Here is a 19,407-nt window from a genome sequence, read left to right as displayed (position 1 = left end):
TTGAGAGGCCACCAAAGCCATAGCATTTTTTTTCCCGGGGTATTGGTATCAACGGTATCGGTCGCGCTGGTGTCGAATTATCGATATTTCAGCATCGTCCAATCGGATCCTGTCTGTGATGTGATTAAGCATCAGTAAGGCAACTAGCTATTTGGGTAGAAAGACGCACCACCTTCCATTTGCTCCCTCTCTTTGTTCACCCTCTCCCCTGTTTCCTTTCGTCGGAACAAGGTGTTTATTTGATGTGGCGTATCCACGGTAACGCCGCCCGCCACGCTGAGGTAACGTCGTTAATCATCAACTTTATCACACTGCGGGGAGAAGACGAAAAAGAAGAAGGTAAAAAGTCCTCTCGCATCCTTTCCTATTTCCTTTGCTCTCTTTTCAGTTGACATGACAACAGACGACCAATAGTTGCGCCGTCGCCACTGCTGATGACATCACCGTAGGCGCCGGGCCAATACTATCCCGAAAGGAGGGGATGAAAAAAAATCAAATAAAATAACATGTCCTTCTGTGTGTCATATATTGTTGTGGAATACAAATAACACACACTCGGGGGGGACAAGAGAGACGTGGACGTGGAAAGCCACGCCCACACTGTCCTTTCTCCCAAACTCATTTCCATACTGGGTGACTTTGGTATAACACACACACTCACACTCGCACAATCAATTTTATTGCAAGGAGAACATTTTGTATTCCACAAGTGTCCAAGAAGGACATTACTGGTATCTGCTGCCCTCGTGAATGGTTTAAACATCGCTTTCGATATGGCTCTGTGCAAACACACACACACGTACACACACACGCTGCAAAAGGAGTCCGGTAACAAGCCTGTTTTAGCCATTATGACTCCAGAGTGTGAAAGTGAGTCTGGTCTTTTGGGAAGTGGACCGCTATGCACACACACGCACACACGTATGTACAGTGTGGTCTGCTGGGAAATGGTTTGCGCACACATCAAGACTGGCCTAGATAGATGGGCTGGCATAGGACACACACACACACGTACTTGTCTTAATGCACATTCAAGGACACTGTTCCGGCCTACATAGTGCGGTTATTGCGAAGCGGAACACCTCGCCTGGAGTAGAAGATAAAACCAAGAAACGAGTAAAGAGGAAACACACTCAAGGAAATGAAGCAATTTAGCCGTCCTTTTGTTTAACCTTAGTCTTCTCCCGCCTCCTCTCCATCCCAGCAGCCCCGGTCGCCACGGCAACGGGCAGATTGGGACAGGATGCCATAAAAGTGCTGTCGCAGCAGAGCGGAAGGCGAGCGACGGGTTGACAGGCAGAAAGAGGCCGGTAAAAATTGCGCACAGCTCGTTAAGCCGGACAGTGTTCAAAAGAGAGCGGCCGGGCGGAGACGCCTAATGGCTTTTTGTCACCATGGCGACCATTCCACGCGATAGCCAAAGCGGCCCTAATCGCGTTAATGATAAGTCAGACCACTCTGTGACATTTGCTCATGCGGTTGGAGCGCAGTTAAGGTTCGAAATGCTCAACTTTGGCAATTTCTTTGACTTCTAGTTGTTCACTTATCATAAAAATGCTAATTGTTTACATTATCGGATACTAGATGCACCTTTTAATCTATATAAAACAACAAAAAAGTTTGTTTTGGAACATTTTCACAAGGTTCAGCAGTGCTTAAATATTGATTGCTAAAAGGGTTATAACACCACCAATGCTATTCCTTAGCCTCCCTATGGCGTTTTGCATTGTTTGTTAGCATTAAGCTAACTCAACTTTGGTAGACCAAAGTTGTGTGGATGTTCGAAATACACATGTAATTCCTTTTTTAAGATGCACAGCAGATTTTATTTTTATTTCATTTATTCATTTTTATTTATTTATTTACTTTTATTAGTTATTTCTCGAAAATGACAAAACAACTTAAAACAGATTTGGTAAACTGCAATTTAAAAAAAAAAAAAAAATTGCTTTCGAGATCATTTAGTGGCAAATCTTAATGTTTTCACAAGCTACTATAGTGACAAAAATACACTTCTATTAATACCACAAATATTTGACTTATTTCCATCTAAAAGGCTTTTTTTTTTTATTGGCTAAAAAGCCCCATCTAAGGGTTCAGCTTCCCTTAACCTCTCCCTGTGACTGAAGAAAGTGACAGCGAATGTTAGAAGCCGCAGGCCAAAGAGCGGACTTTTGTTAGCTGTGATTCTTTGCCCCCGAGAAGCCATCCAGCAATGGCGGCGGCGGCAGACTTGCAACGGCAAGAAGATGCCCGCAAATTGAGCATCCGAACGCAGCCGGGGGCAAGAAACACACGCACTCAAACACTACAGGTTTAATCTGGCTTGTCTTGGAACTGTCCCCCTGCAGGGTGTCACTCACTGAACATAGTGTGTGTGTGTTTTTTTCACCACCTTGGAATTCTGGGGCCTATAAATGCGACTACAGGGTGTCAGATACTGAATCACATTTTATTGGCTTTTAGCAACACGAAAAATGCGATGGTAAATACAAATTTTAAAAAAAAAGGTAGGTTAGTCGTAATTGATAATTTGTCATAATATTAATTGAGGATTGTATATTTAAGGGGGGGGGGGGCAGTGCCCCCGTAACGCCCCACTTTAGCTCCGCCAGTGTATGGCCATTAACTGTAAACCCCAATTAACCAGATTTGATTAAAGTTAATTTGTTTATGTGTCAAAGTGAAATTAAGATGGACTACTGGAAGATAACTTGTAAATATCTTATTTCGCGTTTCCCCTCCTAAAGCACTGTGACGGATCCTTTTCACAAGGAAAAAAAAAAGCCATCGAACCAACCGGTAAACTCACAGTGAACCGCCTCAGATTAAAGATGGAAACCACCCCGCCCCACTCCCAAAAAAAAACCAACAATAGATGGGTCGAGTTAAAGACGCTTTGTAAGATGAGAGAAGAAGGGTGGCCAGGGCACCGATGAGATGGAGTCAAAGAAGTGAAAAGCGCGGCTGGCTATGAATAATATAGAAGGCTGCCTTCCCTCATCGCTCATCCCTCAGCCACACGTGGAACTTGGGGAAACAAACGCACGCAAAACGAGTCGCTCTCACGCTCTCTTGGTAATGAAATGTGGCGGCAAAGAAGGGGGCGCACCGCATACTGCGGCAATTCTGGAGCCTGACACACACGACGACGACAGCATGGAGCGAGACTGAATTTGACTATTATGAAGTGTTTCCTTTTGTTCTATGATTTTAGATTATCGCAAGACAAACCGAGATGTGTGGTTAGGATGTTTGTGGCGGGCTGCTGATACCAGGCACCGATACTTTAGACAAAAAAGTCCTCCTTGGCAGAAGTTGGCGCTATACTGCCAACGTTTGACACATATGTGTCAGTGAAAAGTAATTTTGGCTCATTGTGTAATTACCGTTTTTTTCCATGTATAATGCACCCCCATGTATAATACGCACCCTAAAAATGGCATGTTGATGCTGGAAAAAAAGCCTGTACCCATGTATAATACGCACCAAAATTTTGACTCCTACTTAAGTCTGTAAACGTAAAATTATTTCAGAAAAAAGATCATCTTTGGGAACAACCGGATGTTATTCTGCCGGTCAGTATCACTGCGCATGCGCTAGCAAACTCGATAGCCAAGAAATGTTTCGGATTTGTGTAGGGTACATTGTGACAGCAAACGAGCAGGTGATCGAGCAAGCGTCTGATACGAGAGCATTGTGTTCGTATGGAGCGTGTTTGAAGTGAACAGCAGGGAAGAAAGCGCATCTGTAATGGCGGCCTCCGTATCATATCTGGATTAAAAAATTAAAAAAATTAAAATATATATATATTTTTTTTGTACCCATGTATAATGCGCACCCCAGATTTTAGGACAATAAATTAGTTAAATTTTGCACATTATACATGGAAAAAAACGGTAATTCATGACATTTTATGTATATTAAAAATACTAGATACTTGAAAATACTTCAAGTCAAAACATTGGGAACAGCTATCAGTCTGAATAGAATATCATTAGACGTGTACCTAATAATGTGTCCACTTTCATTAGAAGCTTATTTATTTATTTATTTATCTATTTATGTATGTACGTCGAGTCAGAATAAAAGGCAGCTATATGTCTCATCTGTCTGCTTGCGGGTTCACTCCAGGTGATCAAGCATGAGTGAGCACCCTAAAAAAAAAAACTGTGTATGAGATAGCAAGTCATTATTTCCTGTGGCGGCTTCAGGTGGATCAATACAGGAGGTTGCATGTGTGTGTGTTTGTGTGTAAAAGATAAGCAAGGAACGAAGATTAGGCCGCGCAAATCAAAAGAGGCGTGCACATACAAAGAGGCCGTAATAGTGCAACATGAAGAATGAAGACGGAGGCCGTGATAGCGCCAAAGAGCAGAGGACAGCCTTGGGATGGATTTCCGATACCACGCCGGCGGCTTAAGCGAGTCACAGTCACGGATAATCCTTCTCTTTCTTCCACCCGACTCCGCCTTTCCATCCATCCGTTCACGTTCGGGCTCCCTCTCATCTTTTGGTTGCTTCCCCTCCGCCCGAGCGTCACCTGGGCCCGAGCGAATGTGCGTCGTATATTAAGAGCAGCTGTTGTTGAGGCGCGCATTTAAGTTGAAGCCGTGACGACCCTCCGAGGCACTACAAATATCTTTAACGCGGATTGGCCTTTAATCACTCATTACATCCCCCAGTAAAGCTGCTTGAACCTCTCGCTTTGACAAAAAGGCACACACACACACACAAAACTGACAATATTACAGTATCTTATATTCATATTACAGTATATATATATATATATATATATATTAGGGTTGTGCAGCTCTTCATAAAAGACATGCAGAATGGTACCGGGACGGTTCGATTTGAAAGTGGTACTCGATTCGGTTTGACTCTTCAAACGAGAGCTCGTATCTTCCGAATGAATCGCCAAAAAGGTCCGGGCAGTGACACGGCAGCATGGGGTGCCACAGAACTGTCGATAGAGCAATAATGGATGAACTGTCCGTGGTGCTGAAAACACCTCCCCCGGACAAACTCCAAATTCCTCAGCCACCGGTCCTAAAAGGTGACGAGAGCTGGAAGGCAGCCCGTGATGAGGCAGTCTATTGTATTGAACACGAGGATTGATGGGATGACCCAGAGGGCCACTTTTAAGAAGCGGGACCTCATTTTGATCAAACAGGACCAGTATGAATATTAAAATCTGATAAGAGAATAGCGCTTAAAATTTGTTAAGCCATGATGACGGGGTCAAACTCAAGTGTCTAAATAAATGTAAGATTGTAGAATAGAGTTTAATCTCCGTCAATCACCGCATTCCCAAACAATTTCCTGTGAGTTACGTCCACCTGGGAGGATTACGTGGGGATTATAGTATTTGTACATTCCAGGGGCAAAAGCTCCACGCCTACACTTTGTCACTGGTGTTGTAAAATAAATGGGATTATTAACTGGCGCCGGTACTGTATTTATTAATGTTATTGACCCTCATTAAGTTTCTAGTAAAACTATATTCACAACAATCTGTACACTAAAAGTGGACGTAAAGTTGATTTTTTTTATTAATGTAATACATTATATGCACCCACATTAGTCTAAACTCACTTCCATCCCAGTTAGAAAGAAAATTAGACTTTGATTGCCGTCAATGGCAGTGAATGAACAGAAAAGGCTAACTGGTTTTAGGGGCGGCCATTTTGTCTTTTACTGCCACTTGGGGTCGACTGAAAATGACATCACAGTGTCGACTGAAAATGACATCGCAGTGTCGTCAGGTAACGACTGCTCACCTGTTGACAGCCAGTTTCTTCGTACACAAAAAAATTCTTTCTATTATTGTTCAGACATTTTAAACATACAGCAACATTTTCAATCGTAACACTGAATTGTTTGGTATCGATATATGAATAAAAATTAAATTGTCCTTTAGATTTTCATTCAGTGTGATTACTGCTGTCGTTCCAATAAAGTACCAGCCAGTATTTCAGCATCCTGCCACAAGAAAAAAAAAAGAAAAAAAAAAGTTTGTGCTGTCTTACTCGAGAAACGTTTTGAGTCAACTCTGAAAAGTCAACTGGGGTCACCTTTGAAACCGCATTATGACACACGCCTGGCATCCGTGCCGCCCGCGTGTGAAAATGGCTCATGTATGATGAGCCGTTGCGTGTCTGACTGCGACACGGATGCAAACACACGCACACACTCGCCGCCGCTCTCCTCATCTCCCTGTTGCTATGGAACCTGTCGCCATGCAAGGCGGGGAAGGTAGGCTGAACTGATGGAAGCGGACACCGGAGAGGATGACGACGATGAGGAGCGTGAAGAAGAAAGACGATGGCGTTAAGAACCCGTCGGAAGGATGGAAAAGGGGGGCAAGCTTTTTTTTTTTTTTTTTGCACACCGCAACGTGGGTGGAAGGAGGCGCCGCGTTCACACTGCGCAATGCAAACAGACCCTTTCCTCGCCGGCCATCGGCGAAATCCCGATCCACCATGTGGACGAGCGAGAAACTCTGCGATACTTGTTGGGAATAATGTTGTTGCCCCCCCTGCCCCCCCACGCTCCCCCCTCACTTCTGCAACAGCCTGTTGACTGACCCTTACGCCCACCCATGACGCCACATGTGTGCAAGAGGCCTCGTTCCGAACTTCCCGGCTGCCCTCCTCCCCCTCCCCTCCATCATCAACACTCACAAGACAGTTTTTGGGGGGGGGGGGGGGGGGGCGTACAAATAAGATCACATACCTTGATGATTCTCAAGGGTGTCCTCCGGGATGTACATGTTTTTGCTTTCATTTACCATAAATGTAGTCCAGGGTTCTCCCTATGCGTGAATGGATTGAAAAGAGGGGGGGGGGGGGGAATAGCCCCCCTCCAAAAAAATAAAAAATAAAAATAAAAAATAAAAGGGGGGGGGTGAGTCTGACAGCTTGTGGATATTCCCGTCGCTCGGCAGGGGAGGGGTGTCTTCGGATGGAGTGAATATTACCTAATCCCCATGATGGAGGTGAAGGCGAGAAAAAAGAGGGATCTGTCGGCGGAACCGGTCGGCAAAACGCACCGGCGCATCCCTCGGTACATCCGGGCCCTAGGCGACGAGCATGAAAGCAGCACCGCGTTCAATCTTCACTCTCCTCTCCTCTGCTTTTCTTTCCTCTTATTTTTTTAATTTTTTTTCAGGTGGTGGGGGGTATTTATTTTTTTCTTTCCTCAAAGCTTTAAAAGAGCTCGCAAAGCACGGGCGCTGTCAGTGGAAGTGCGCAAAAGACGCATCGCTGCTTGGCATCCTCGCTGCTGCTGCTGCTGGAGGAAGAGGAGGAGGAGCAGGAGGAGGTGGAGGAAGATTGGAAAATGACAAGAGTGCAAATATTCCATCGCGGGGGTTAAATCTCCCAATAGGTTAAATCCACGCTGAGAGCCTGGCAGGAATCCACAAAGGCGCGCAACGCAGGCTGTCCTATCCTGTCCTGTCCTGTCCTCATCCGCGCTCCTCTCGCGTCCCGATCCAGTCCATGGTGGTCTCCTCTCTTGTCTCTCGCTCGCTCTCTCGCTCGCTCTATGCGTGTGTGTGTATGTTTATGTGTGGAAGTGGACCGGAGTTTGAGCTCTCTCGTCTGCCTCTGCTGCTCCTGCAGCTCTGCAGTCAAACACACTGAGAAAGAGAGAGAGAGCAAGCGAGAGAGCGAGAGAGAGCGAGAGACCCCTCCTCCTCCTCTGTCCGAGTGCTTGCACACACTGACTGCTTCCAGATGTGTGTGTGTTTAATTTTTTTTTTTTTTAAATAGACTGGTCAGAAAAGACATTGTTTGGGATTGTATGCGTGGCAGGGATTTGTCATATCATAAAAAAAAAATAAAGAAAGAAAACGTGTATTGGTTTACATGTGCGGTCCACTCGTCTCAATTAGCAGAGGAAGGAACAGAGGTCAAAGTTCGGACACATGTGGCGTACTTTGCCTTTTTTTGGCCCATTCTAACGTCTTTGACTCTGCTCTTCACGGCGCACAAAAAATGATGAAAGCTTTTTTTCCCCAAAGCCTGGCCGAAGTAGAAATTAGTGGTCAGTGCAGTGCGGTGTGTGTGTGTGTACATATGTATATCTACCCCCCCCCCCCCCACACACACACACACACGTAAATCCCCATGCAGATTGGACAAAAGCTTGCCGATTACACTGACAATTTAATGAAATTATTATTTTTTTTCTCCCAAAAAAAGACCTTCCGGACTGTCCAGAGTTTCGTCATCTTTGTCAACGTGTCATGCCCCCACCCCAAGGGGCCCAAAGTAATTTTCTGGTGACATGGCTCCATATTTGCGCTAATATATTAATGAAATGAAGTCATCAGCTCTTAACTGAATCAAATCTAGGTTGTGTCAAATCCACTCAAATCAAATCTTTTTTTTTTTTTAAGGCTTTCAAGCACCTGCGAGAGGAAAAGACAAGGATGGAAGTAAAAGCAAGAAAGCTCTGTGTAGCGCATTAAGATGTGCAGGGCAACATTGCCCAGATCAAATTGGAATTATAATGCCAGCCACAGCATAATATCATTATTATTGCCTTTGACATTGAATTTGCCTTTCCAGTATAAAAGCGGCATGATGTCAATCTCGCTGCGGGCGATGCTGTGATCCGGGGGGTGAAGCTAAGGGCTACGCTCGCCATGTATTCATTTAGCGCAGGGTCATAGTGCACGCTACGCGCCCACTGTGCTGTAATGGGATAAAGATTTTCGATGACTCATCGATATATGTAAAAGAATACACATACGGTGCATTGACTGATAAAAATGAGTCACCGCTCGAAGTCTGACGAGCGAATAGAACAGAGTAAGCAAAACCATCCTCGAGCTACAATGGATATGAAAAGTCTACACACCCCCTGGTTAAATAGATTTGTGATAAGAAAAAAATGAACTGTCAAAACTTCTTTTTGATGGGAAAGTACAAATAAACAACTGAATTTTGGGGGGATTTTGGATACAAAAAACAATGACATTTTAAATAAAGACCTACATAACAAGAGCAAAATTAAAATCCCGATACCTCACAATAAGGCAAACATCGGCGCTGATACAAAGTATCAGTACACACCCATCCCTATAAATAATGGTGTTGCGTAAGTGTGCACACCCTCAATTAAAAGAATTTCAGTTGTAGTATTTATTTATTCTTTTGCATCCAACTAAAAGCGAATGCTATTTTGAACCGCTCATATTTCCCTCCACCGTAATGGTCACATTAATCGTTGAAAAAGTTGACAAATGATTTATCTTTTAACATCCCTAAAACCTGGCAACTGACCAGGGGCATGCAGACTTTTTATCCACTTTATGTTCGGGTGGGCCAAGAGGAGGAAAGGACCACGGATGGAGGGCAGGTCGTGGGAACAGACACGCGCACCCGGGGGACTCACACACACACACACACACACACACACACACAAGCATCCTCTATAATCCGGCCTGCGCATCGAATGGCTGTTCTATATTTGTACATCTCGGCCCCCTTTGGTAAAAATCGGCCGCTCTCTGGGAAGAACGATGCAGACAAACAGTGAAATGCCACAATCCCATGCAGGGGCGAGCCAACAATATGCCGTTCGGTCAAAGGTCAAGGCCTTTGGAAATGAGGCAATATCTCCATTAGGCGTCGTGTATCTTTTAATTACGTCGGTTCATTACCTCCACGACCGCGACCGTCCCGTTTGCAAATTGCATCCACCTGCACGGCGGCGCACACTTTGTATTGAACGCACGTCTTCCCGCCGACTCCCGCTTGTCTCTAAATAGAATAAATGAATTCTAGAATAGTCTCCATCGATCAAGTGCTATCAGGAGACGTCCCCTATTAATGTGATACAGTGTGTCTGTGTCCAAAGTGTCATGTCACTACTTTTATTGCAGAGAACACATTACACGCCCTCGAGTCTGACTTCTTTCACTGCCCTCTCATTGCCATCGTTACTTGGAGCCAATCACTGCGTATTGATAATATTGAGTGCCTGACGGATGCCTCATTAGGCTCGTCATTGGAAAAACATGCACACTGACAAATACACGTTTACATTAAAACAAAGCCCTGGCGGATGACACAGGCAATTATTTTCAAGCTAATTATGAGACACACAACATGCGCTAGCATACAAGTGATATTTTTTTGTATCTAGGCTCTGTAGTACAATTTCAAAATGTCCACATGCTGTATCCATGCTGTACAAATTCTTATACACACACAACTAGAAAACTTAGTGTCCCATAACGCCCCCTAGTGCATTTCATGGGAAATGCAAATGTGTCAAAGGGGTACTGTCATATTTTGTTTTGGGAAAAAATACATCAGCTTGAATCGTGTTTCATACACTTCACTAATTGTGTTATTGTATAACAATTCTCGACTGTTTAAGAGAATTTTACTTCTAGACACTGCAAAGCATCTTAAACGGGTACGCAATTCAGTTTTATTTCTAGAGCAAGGACCACAGCTGAAACATCGAGTATTAGACAAAACATTAAAAGGGTACCAGAATTAAAAATGAATTACAGACGAAAGCATAAAAGATATGCATTTTAAAAAAATGTTCTTACACATATTACCATATGTAATATAAACTCAATCACTATTCATGAAGGTTAAATGTGCATTCAATATTTAAATAAAATATTGTAATATGCTCAAATGTGATGTTACATTATGACAACCAAATATCACAAATACTCTTTTTTTTTTGTCGTTAACACTACCGACGTCGCAATTTTCCAAGCAATTATTGGGCAGTTTTGAGGTTTCAAAAATCCCATTTTCAAAAGCGCTTTTCAATCGATGTTTCCGGTTTGATTGCTCAGCCTGTGAAAACACGAGCGCTGCACAACGATTAATCACGCCTGCTTGTTTACAAATTCCCTGTTGACATTAAAGCGAATCGATCGTGGCAGTCGTAGCTGGAAAGCTCCGATTTTATGGGGTTAATTTGCCTTTCATTTAACGGGCGAAGCCTTTCCACGCAACGCATCTGTTTTGATTTCGCCCCCTTTCAATTTAGCCGTCTATGCTAACTAGCTAGCTAAGCTCTCCGTAGGGAACAATGACAGCGACTTGCGCCGACAGCGGCGGAGGTCTGACCGCTAAAGGACTGGACATCAGCCTGGCCGCTTTGCAAAGACACGATCCCTACATTAACAACATCGTGGACGTGGCCAGCCAGGTGGCCCTGTACACGTACAACAACAGAACCAATGCGTGGGTAAGCTCAGCTGCGACGGACGATGCTAACGGAGCTTAGCATGCTGCAACCGCGCTTAGGAACTTGCACGAAGATTTAAGTTTGTTGTTGTGCCCATTGTGTTTTGATTTCATGCATGTGGACAATAATCATTTCCTATCCACTAATTGATTATTATTGAAGAAATCCTCATTCACCATGATTAATTACAACAATTAAAGATATAATGTGCAAATTTGTTATTTCAGAAGTGCTGATTTTTCTGTAAATGTAACATATCGTAATAAACATGTTTGTTTATCAGGAAAAGACTGAAGTGGAAGGGACTCTGTTCATCTACACGAGGTAAATTGCACCTACAAATACAACTTCATTTCTTCACTTGTCCTTGTAAGGTTCGACAGTAGCATAACAGTTTGTGGAAAAAAAAGAAATAAGGGAAAATGGGGCCGTAACAACGACAGTCCAGCAAGCAATAAAATAATTTAAAATGCATATTTGAAATTAATAAGCGATTTTGCTCTCTACCAGGAAAACGGAAAACCAACAATTGTGTTGTTCGGTCTACAAAATTTCCTCAAACTAAAAAAGTATTCAAACTGTTTTGGTTGTTTTTTTTTAGGCTGGCCTCGCCCACACATGGCTTCACCATCATGAACAGACTCAGCATGGAGAACCTGACGGAGCCCATCACCAAAGACCTGGACTTCCAGCTGCAGGACCCCTTCCTGCTCTACCGCAACGCCCGGCGTAAGAGTTACCACCGAATAAGAAAAAACGTCAAGTAAACATGACCGACATCCTGCGTACTTTTCCTGGATGTTGCATCAAAATGGCGGCCGTAAAATAGCTAGAAACAGACAGCTAGGGATGAACCGCGCCTCCATTTAAGGAGTTGTTCTTTATCGGCCGGAGTCTCGGCGGCCAGACGCGAGCCTGTCAGCGCTCCCGTGGCGGTCGGTGGAGATTAGATGCATGGCAGCAGGCGCTGATAATGCAAACACGTGCACACCCTTTCTTCCTGCCTCTGTTTTAAAATAAATTCCACATCATCCCACAATATCAAAAAGCAGTAATCGTCACGTTAGGTGATGCTACAGTATGCAAATAGTTACGTGCTCGCCGCTAATGGCGTGTAGCTAATGCTAGCAGGCTAATGTGGCTATTCAAACTAGCTGCAGGATACAAGCGCAGGAATGGAATGTCTTCAACAACGGCAGACAATTATGGGAATTTAAAATCACAGTATTGTGTATCTCTCTCTGTCGTGATAATTTTTTGCTAGCAGACTAACGTCCGCCAATTTAGGGCCCAGTAACTCTGCCCGCCGCGTGCCACGACCTCCGCGCGGACGAGGCCGTGGAATCTTATCATTAAGCAAACACGTCGCGCTCGGCAATGCCGTAACGTCCGGGAATGGCGGTTGGCGCTAAGTGGCAGCCTGGGCTAGAAATAGACAGCAGAGATACCGACTCCGGGATGGGACACGTACATCCAGCTAGTCATTATCCCTGCCTGACAACCGGCCATTTGACAGGAAGCTTGTTAATTATTGTGGGGTTTGAGTTTTGATTCTAATTGGGATGCGCAGATACCACGTCTTCCTGAGTATTTTGAGCTGTGGACGATACGCCTAATTTACGTCTTGTAAAAGAAGTCCAACTATAACACATTGTCTGGTAACAACTTGGAAACTGTGATCCAAATGTGACTATTAACACTACAAAGACCCTATATATGATATAATCATTCAAACTTGATTAACTTGCTACATCATGAATACAATACTATAACCGATTAATCGTCTGATTAATTAAAGTATACATTTATATCGATAGAATTTTCGACGTAGAATATTGGCAACAATATCGGTGGGTTTGATTTCACCTCCAGGTTGCACGTAGGTGTAGCCCAGGTCCGTCTCCGACACTAGCTGGCCTTTAAATCGTACTTCGGGCTCTTCCTGCAGTCTTTCATGTTTGGGTTTCCTGGTGAAAAATCTTCTCAGCATGGCTACAAGTGCTTCTCAGCAGGTCAGGCTGGATTTATCTTAGTTGAAATGCATTGGAGGTCTTGGTCCCATTAAAGCAGGAGTGCTGACAAGGTCCTTAACGGCGTCCCTTCAGGGGAGCAGCCTCCTACTGCGACCCCGGCTCCTTCAAAATGCTCGTAAAATTCCAAGTTTGATCGGAGTCATGCGGTCGCTTCCTTCCAGTTCGCTTAGTCTGGGAAGTGATTTGAAGCCCCTCTATCTCCAGCTGGTGGCCCACCCTCACTTTTTCACACGCTCCCCTCTCGTGGTCTTTTTCCTTTCTGTTCCACCGACATCTTCTCACTTGTCCCCAGCTCTTTGCCGTTGATCGTCGGTCCAGCCCGTGAAGTGTTTGTGACTCGGCGGGGCAGTCTCCCACTGCAGTTACTTATTTGGTCCTGGGCTGACTTTTTCCCAGGCTCAACTGGGGCGACCTCAGTGGCAGGTCCAGCCTAGCTGGTCTCGTGTGTAAACAAGCGCATCGATGTTGTGGTAGAAGTTTACGAGCTCAAAATTAGCCTAGCTGTGGGTTTGTTATTATTCTGTCTACTTCGAGTTGAATTGACGATTCAAAGTCAACTGTATTGCACTATTTTTTTTAATAATTTTATTTGATTTTTTAAAATTTATTTTATATTTTTTTTAGCATTATTATTTATTTTCAACTGTATTGCACCACCTTTATATATATCTATATATATATATATTGTTTCCTATTTAATAGTTCGCCTGGAAAGTGAGCCACGTTCATTGGATTGCGAGGCCGCGCGGTACGCCGGCAATCTCATTCCGCCGTCTGCTGACCTTCGTCTCGGTATCGGGCGGCCACTTTTGGTTATTACGAGGACCTAACTTGATTTTTGCAGACCGTTTGTTGCTATTTATGACGCTGATTGAAAAACGGGCCTCTCCCTCTCCCCAGTGGTCATCCATGGCATTTGGTTCTACGACAAGGCTGACTGCCAGCGCATCGCCATGAGGATGAAAATGTAAGCGCTTGCGTAATTCTTGGCTCCGATACAAACACTTCAAATGTAATTGAATTACAGAAGATGAATACACTACGTGTACCGGGAAATGTGTGCGTGTGTAGACTGACCCAGCAGAAGCAAGTGGTGGTGCAAGGTGGTTGGCCGCCCCCTAGTGGAAGTGCAGGTGGTGTGCAGGAAGAAGAGCAGGTGGTGGACATCATCCAGATGCTGACTAAAGCTCACAGCCAGTATGACAAGGTAACACATCTGCAAAAAAAAAAAGGGATGCATGTCAAATGGATGTAATTAATTGGTTTACGTGGCGGAACAGGAGAAATCGACTTGCGAGCCAAAGGAAATTGGCGGCAGCGGTGTTCTGTTCGGGAAGCCCAACCTCATCAAACCCATCCCCGTCAAGCCAACCACTCCGGTACAGCACCGATCACCACTTTGCCATTTGCACCTCCTCCCTGATTCCACTCTTGCTTTCCTGTCCTCAGGACAACAATGCGAGCGAATCCAAGTCGCTCTCTCTGGCTACCTTATTTGGCTCTCAGCCTCAACGCTCGCCCAAAGTTGACTCCGCCTCTCCATCCGCCGCACCGGTAACCACAAAAGCCTCTCGCCCTCCCGTCGCACGCACCCTCACCTACGAAACTTCGGCGGCCAAGGAAGTCACTCGGGAGGAAAACGCCCCGTCCCATCATCCCCATCAGCACTGCCCGGCCATTTTGAAGCTCATGCAGGGGCAGAGGGAGGCTCCCAGCGGGGTCCTTCAGACGCTGTCTGAGTCGCCCGAAAACCGGCTGTGCGACAACGGCGTTCCGCTGGATCGCCATCAGCACCAGCACGTTTGCCACCATCAGATGCACCATCACCACCAACTCGATCCAATCAAGAGACTCTTCCAAAACGCCGCTGCCCCTTGTTGTGCAGCGACGTGTTCGCACACAGGTGGGACCTGTTTTTTTTTTTTGTGCTTGACAAAGGCTAGTGACTAAAAAAAAAACAATTGCGACCTTCCCAGGTGTTCCTCCGCACATCCCGGGTGCGCTTTCCCCCCACGAGCTGGTCCACAAGCTACAGCTGGTCCAGCAGCAGCAAAGCCAGGCCCCGCCGGAAGCGCCGCGCCTCGGCCCCACGCTGGCCCCTCGCTTCCAGGGGCCTTCCAGCGTGGCCACGGCGGCCCCGAAGTTTCAGGTTGGTAAAAAAAATCGCAGTTAGTCCCCAGATTCAATAAAAATAAACTCGGTATTTTCTATGTATCTTAAATTACCTGTGTTGTGTTCAGGGGACTTCTCCGCAGATAATCCCAGCCACCGTGGCCCCGACGTTGCTCCTCTCCCCCAGCGTCTTCTCTCAGGTGAAATCGGATGTGGCGCCACCAGCCGCTGCCATCGCGCAAGACCCCTACCCATCCGCCTCCTCCAGTTACACGCCTCAGAAGGAAACCAGAGTTCTGTCTAGAAACCAGCTCCAGGCAGTCTTATTGCACCTGATCCAGGTAGGATAAAAAAAAAATATTAAATTGCGCACTTATATGTGTGACAACATTTGATCTTTTGCAGACTGACAACTCCTTCCTGGATACCATCTACGAGGCCTACGTTGGGAATTTTTGCTAACGGCCATGACGCTTTTTGGGACTTGATCTGGATACCACCAAAAATTCAAACAATGATGGCTCTTTTTTTTTTTTAATAAAGCACACAAAGGATGGGGGTGAAATATGAAAAAAAAATTAAAGCTGACCCTCTGAAGAAGGAAAGATGCCTAAAGTTGATTTGATGTAGCATTTTATTGTTTGGAATATTACACTGAAATTGGCACATAAGAAAAATCTAATTTTCTGTAGGAATATTTGATTATTCCATCTACACGTGTTTCATAGTAATATGTCATTACAATTGTTTATTTTTTGTACTGGAAGTTTCATAAGATATCTCGACAAAACTGCACTACCTCGCAGAGAGCCATGTTTCCTTTGAATTGAGTTTAGATTTGAATATTACTTCTGTTGGGATGAAATTGCACAGAAATAAGCAATAACTTGACAGCATCGCAATATGCATCCATTTACAGTAATTATAATTTAAAAGAGAGGGGGGGGGAAACGTATTTTTGTACTTGGTTAACCAGCATGCACCATTAAATTGGGAGAGGCATTTAAACGCAACCTTTAAAACGTTCTTTATTACAGTTGAATGTTTAGTCAGTGGTAATAACATCTGGCAGTTGAATGTTCATTTTCGGGTTTTTTTTCACGTGGTTTGTCGGGTATGTTGGTTTGTAGCGGGAGCATATTGGATATTAAATTTTTTTTTTTTTTTTAATGCTTAAGTGTTGTCTATTTTGCCAGAGGATGCGTTTTCATTCCGCTATTACTAGAGGGCGCAAGAGAGTCTAATTAAGTTTCTGGTGTGTCTTATTAGAACTACAAATACACGTTTTTTGTGTTTGTAGCTTAAAAAAACATTTTAAAGTTGCCCTCAACACACTTAATTCAAGGAGGAACTCAATATATAAAATAGAAATTTAAATAACCATTTTAAATAAGCAAACAATTTAGTGTCGGAGGGATTAGAAAACTCACCTTCGTTGAGTCGTTCTTGGCAACGACGTCTCAAGTTGAATCCTTAGTTGAGTCATATAAAGCTGAACTTTTCTTTAAGAAAACGACTTTGCAAGATTTTTAGATTTATTTGGTTGTTTGGAATTGACACCTTTCCCGGCGTATGCTCACTAGAAGTAGAAACTCGAGGCTAACTTCCGGTTGCCATGCCGCATTCAAGGTTTGTGGGAACTTTGTAACTTTTTGCAACGTTAATTACGCCAATATAGATGGGATTTTAGTGTCAAAAGTTTAAAACAAAAAGGCGAGATATACAATTTAGTCTCTTCATGTATTGTTTGAGTATTAATATGTACATGTCTTAAGATTACACCCATTTCTATTGTGTTGCCCAGGGGACAAACTCGGAGAAAATAACTTCCAATATCACAAGGCTAATAAATACAACACATACATGAAGAAATTTATTTATTAAAAAGAAAGCAAAAGTTATCCAAAATAGAAAGTTGATCATAGTTAAAAAAGAAATGAAGTTATTTCATGGTGCTGCATATTGGTAGAGTTCATATTTGCAGTATGTTCAATTCATGTTTTTTTTTGTTTTTTTTTCTGAATTTGGCTATGCCTGCGTGCGACGTACGTTCTCATAGCCAACTGGCCACTGGTTAAAATCAGTTTTTGTCATGTGTGATGACCAGTCAGTGCTCCTTGTGGTCTCCGTCTTCCTCCAGTTTCCTGATCTCCATCTTGAGGTGGTTGATGTTCTCCCTGCTGGCCTTCAACTTGTCTTTCAGCTCCGTGATCTCCTGACTGGTTCTCTTCTTAGCCGCCTCCATTTTCTCCTTGGTCCTCTGCTCCAGCTCGCTGACTGAGACACAAATAATGTTAATAAATAACACAATGTTGGATTAAGATAATGTGTGTGAGTGTGTGTACATACACTCTGTCTCGTGCTTGTAAGCACCCAGTGTGAGTTGCCGTGATGTGGTCAGAAGCTGCTGCATCATAGCAGTCGGATCCTGAAAGATCTGATTAAAAGATAGGAAAATAAAATATATTGTTACTCCATTATTTATTTAAGTATTTATTTTAAAACGTTTGTGCTCTGTGGAATTTAAAACTATTAATATGATGCCATCTAGTAGATACCAAATGACAGTTGAACAGAGGGGAGGGCTTCAATTAGGCCATAACCTTGTCTAATAGAAACGTTTTGCTGCCCTCTTGTGGCATTTATTGACAATAAACCTTTTCAGGTGGGCTTTTTGAATTTTCTTTGAGACTCACCATTTCATCGTAGAATTCTGACACGACTGTTTTCTTGGGCATGGCGCTGGAGTCGGACTGGAAAAGCTTCAACAGATGGTAAAGAGTCACCTGGGGGGGGGGTTAGTATTTTAGAACCCTAACTTCTGTAGTATTTCTGTGTGTGTGATTGAAAGGCCCTCACAGATCTCTCATTGGGGTCAATGAATACAATTTTGATGGTAATCTCAAACTCCCCCCAGCCCGTCTCTGTGATCTCGTAGGGGGGCTTGGTCACCACTGATAGGAAGACAGTTAAAGAAACAAAACATGTCTCAAACGTGACCCAAATGTCAATTTTAAAAACATCAACGTACCTCGAAGGGGGTTACCATAGCTCTCATGCAACTTAAATTGGATTTTCTTCACATAGGCTGACATATCCTAATGAAATTCAGAATAAAATGATTATTTATGACCATCAAATGGAAAATATATGAGCAGTAAGTACTGGAATGTTATCGTGCCTCATTTCTGTATGGTTTGACATAGACGGACCACTGATGAGTGTGTCCATCTTCTTCTCGTTTCTTCCCAAAGTAGCGAGCGACGTTCCCAAACACAATAGGTTTCACGATAGTAACTCCCTGCACATAAGCAATACACAGAATAAAAAATAAACAAATCCGATCGGAATGAATGAATGGAAAGGGACAAAAGGATGTTTACCTTAACCCGCCCACCGGAATCTGGACCAAATTCTGTCATCTTTTTAAACATATTACACAGGAAGGAACTTTTTGTTTAAAGAAGTTTAACTTGTTGTATTCGTTCTACGAAGCCGGTGGGCATTGATTAAGTTGGCCATTTATTCCGCTTTTGTTTGCAGCCCGGCGAGTAGCCACCGGAAGTGCAAGTCGTTATCATGCCCGGCGTTTGCTAGAAACGCGCGGAAAATGTTCCGCCTTTATTAATTTTACTTGTTCAGAAACTAAGAGTCGAATTTCTACATATGTTCATTTGAAATGCTAGCAAATGAGAACATACGGTATGATATTACTATATTTACTAAAATATTACATTTCCAAAAGAAACAAAAAGTGCATCCGGTTTAGGTGTCTGTAGTCCGTGAGGAAACAAAAGTGAAAACGTTCCGTACTTATTTTAATATTAATAATAGTCTTCTGTACTTATTTAATATTTAAACTTCTCATCTCTTTAAAAACAAACAGAAATCCAATCTGTTTGCGTAATCTGTGCACCCAAGGAACCAATGTAGGAACAATGCTGTTCGCATTGCATAAATTCTTTTTTTTTTATCAAAATTTCAGATTACACACGAAATAATTGTTCCACATTTCATAACACCAAAA

At 43.6% G+C, this 19,407-nt stretch overlaps 3 protein-coding genes across 5 annotated transcripts in view; 1 reads left to right on the top strand and 2 right to left on the bottom strand.

Moving 5' to 3' along the window:
• Nucleotides 1-7,632, bottom strand: part of cacna1c (calcium channel, voltage-dependent, L type, alpha 1C subunit) — an 81,831-nt gene extending 74,199 nt beyond the window's left edge. For all 3 annotated transcript variants that reach the window (XM_061269090.1, XM_061269087.1, XM_061269088.1), the window contains exon 1: nt 6,739-7,632. In XM_061269090.1, coding sequence (XP_061125074.1) covers nt 6,739-6,796 — 58 coding nt within the window. In that variant the 5' untranslated portion in view covers nt 6,797-7,632. The remainder of the gene's footprint in view (nt 1-6,738) is intronic.
• Nucleotides 7,633-10,833: 3,201 nt separating this feature from the next.
• dcp1b (decapping mRNA 1B) lies at nt 10,834-16,550 on the top strand. The gene is made up of 10 exons (XM_061269094.1): nt 10,834-11,235; nt 11,519-11,559; nt 11,837-11,964; nt 14,169-14,235; nt 14,340-14,475; nt 14,549-14,647; nt 14,718-15,171; nt 15,245-15,417; nt 15,509-15,721; nt 15,786-16,550. The coding sequence occupies exons 1-10, from the start codon at nt 11,077-11,079 to the stop codon at nt 15,840-15,842; spliced, it is 1,527 nt and encodes a 508-aa protein (XP_061125078.1). The 5' UTR covers nt 10,834-11,076; the 3' UTR covers nt 15,843-16,550.
• Nucleotides 16,551-17,242: 692 nt separating this feature from the next.
• Nucleotides 17,243-18,974, bottom strand: yeats4 (YEATS domain containing 4). Its single transcript, XM_061269102.1, has 7 exons — nt 18,764-18,974; nt 18,562-18,681; nt 18,412-18,478; nt 18,240-18,334; nt 18,077-18,166; nt 17,730-17,817; nt 17,243-17,657 (listed from the first exon to the last, which is right to left on the bottom strand). The coding sequence occupies exons 1-7, from the start codon at nt 18,812-18,814 to the stop codon at nt 17,488-17,490; spliced, it is 681 nt and encodes a 226-aa protein (XP_061125086.1). The 5' UTR covers nt 18,815-18,974; the 3' UTR covers nt 17,243-17,487.
• Nucleotides 18,975-19,407: the final 433 nt, after the last annotated feature.

Source organism: Syngnathus typhle, linkage group LG21 (assembly GCF_033458585.1).
Source record: "Syngnathus typhle isolate RoL2023-S1 ecotype Sweden linkage group LG21, RoL_Styp_1.0, whole genome shotgun sequence".
NCBI classification, from domain to species: Eukaryota; Metazoa; Chordata; class Actinopteri; order Syngnathiformes; family Syngnathidae; genus Syngnathus; species Syngnathus typhle.
The sequence above is the reverse complement of the archived record's forward strand: the minus strand, read 5'-3'. Positions and strand labels throughout refer to the sequence as shown.

Excerpts from the sequence above, each read along its gene's own strand:
- dcp1b (XM_061269094.1), top strand. The coding sequence starts at position 11,077 with ATGACAGCGACTTGCGCCGACAGCGGCGGAGGTCTGACCGCTAAAGGA. Across the intron at positions 11,560-11,836 it reads ACTCTGTTCATCTACACGAG|GCTGGCCTCGCCCACACATG; the intron begins GTAAATTGCACC and ends GTTTTTTTTTAG. Across the intron at positions 15,722-15,785 it reads TCTTATTGCACCTGATCCAG|ACTGACAACTCCTTCCTGGA; the intron begins GTAGGATAAAAA and ends GATCTTTTGCAG.
- yeats4 (XM_061269102.1), bottom strand. The coding sequence starts at position 18,814 with ATGTTTAAAAAGATGACAGAATTTGGTCCAGATTCCGGTGGGCGGGTT. Across the intron at positions 18,335-18,411 it reads CTATGGTAACCCCCTTCGAG|TGGTGACCAAGCCCCCCTAC; the intron begins GTACGTTGATGT and ends TCTTCCTATCAG. Across the intron at positions 18,167-18,239 it reads TTGACCCCAATGAGAGATCT|GTGACTCTTTACCATCTGTT; the intron begins GTGAGGGCCTTT and ends CCCCCCCCCCAG.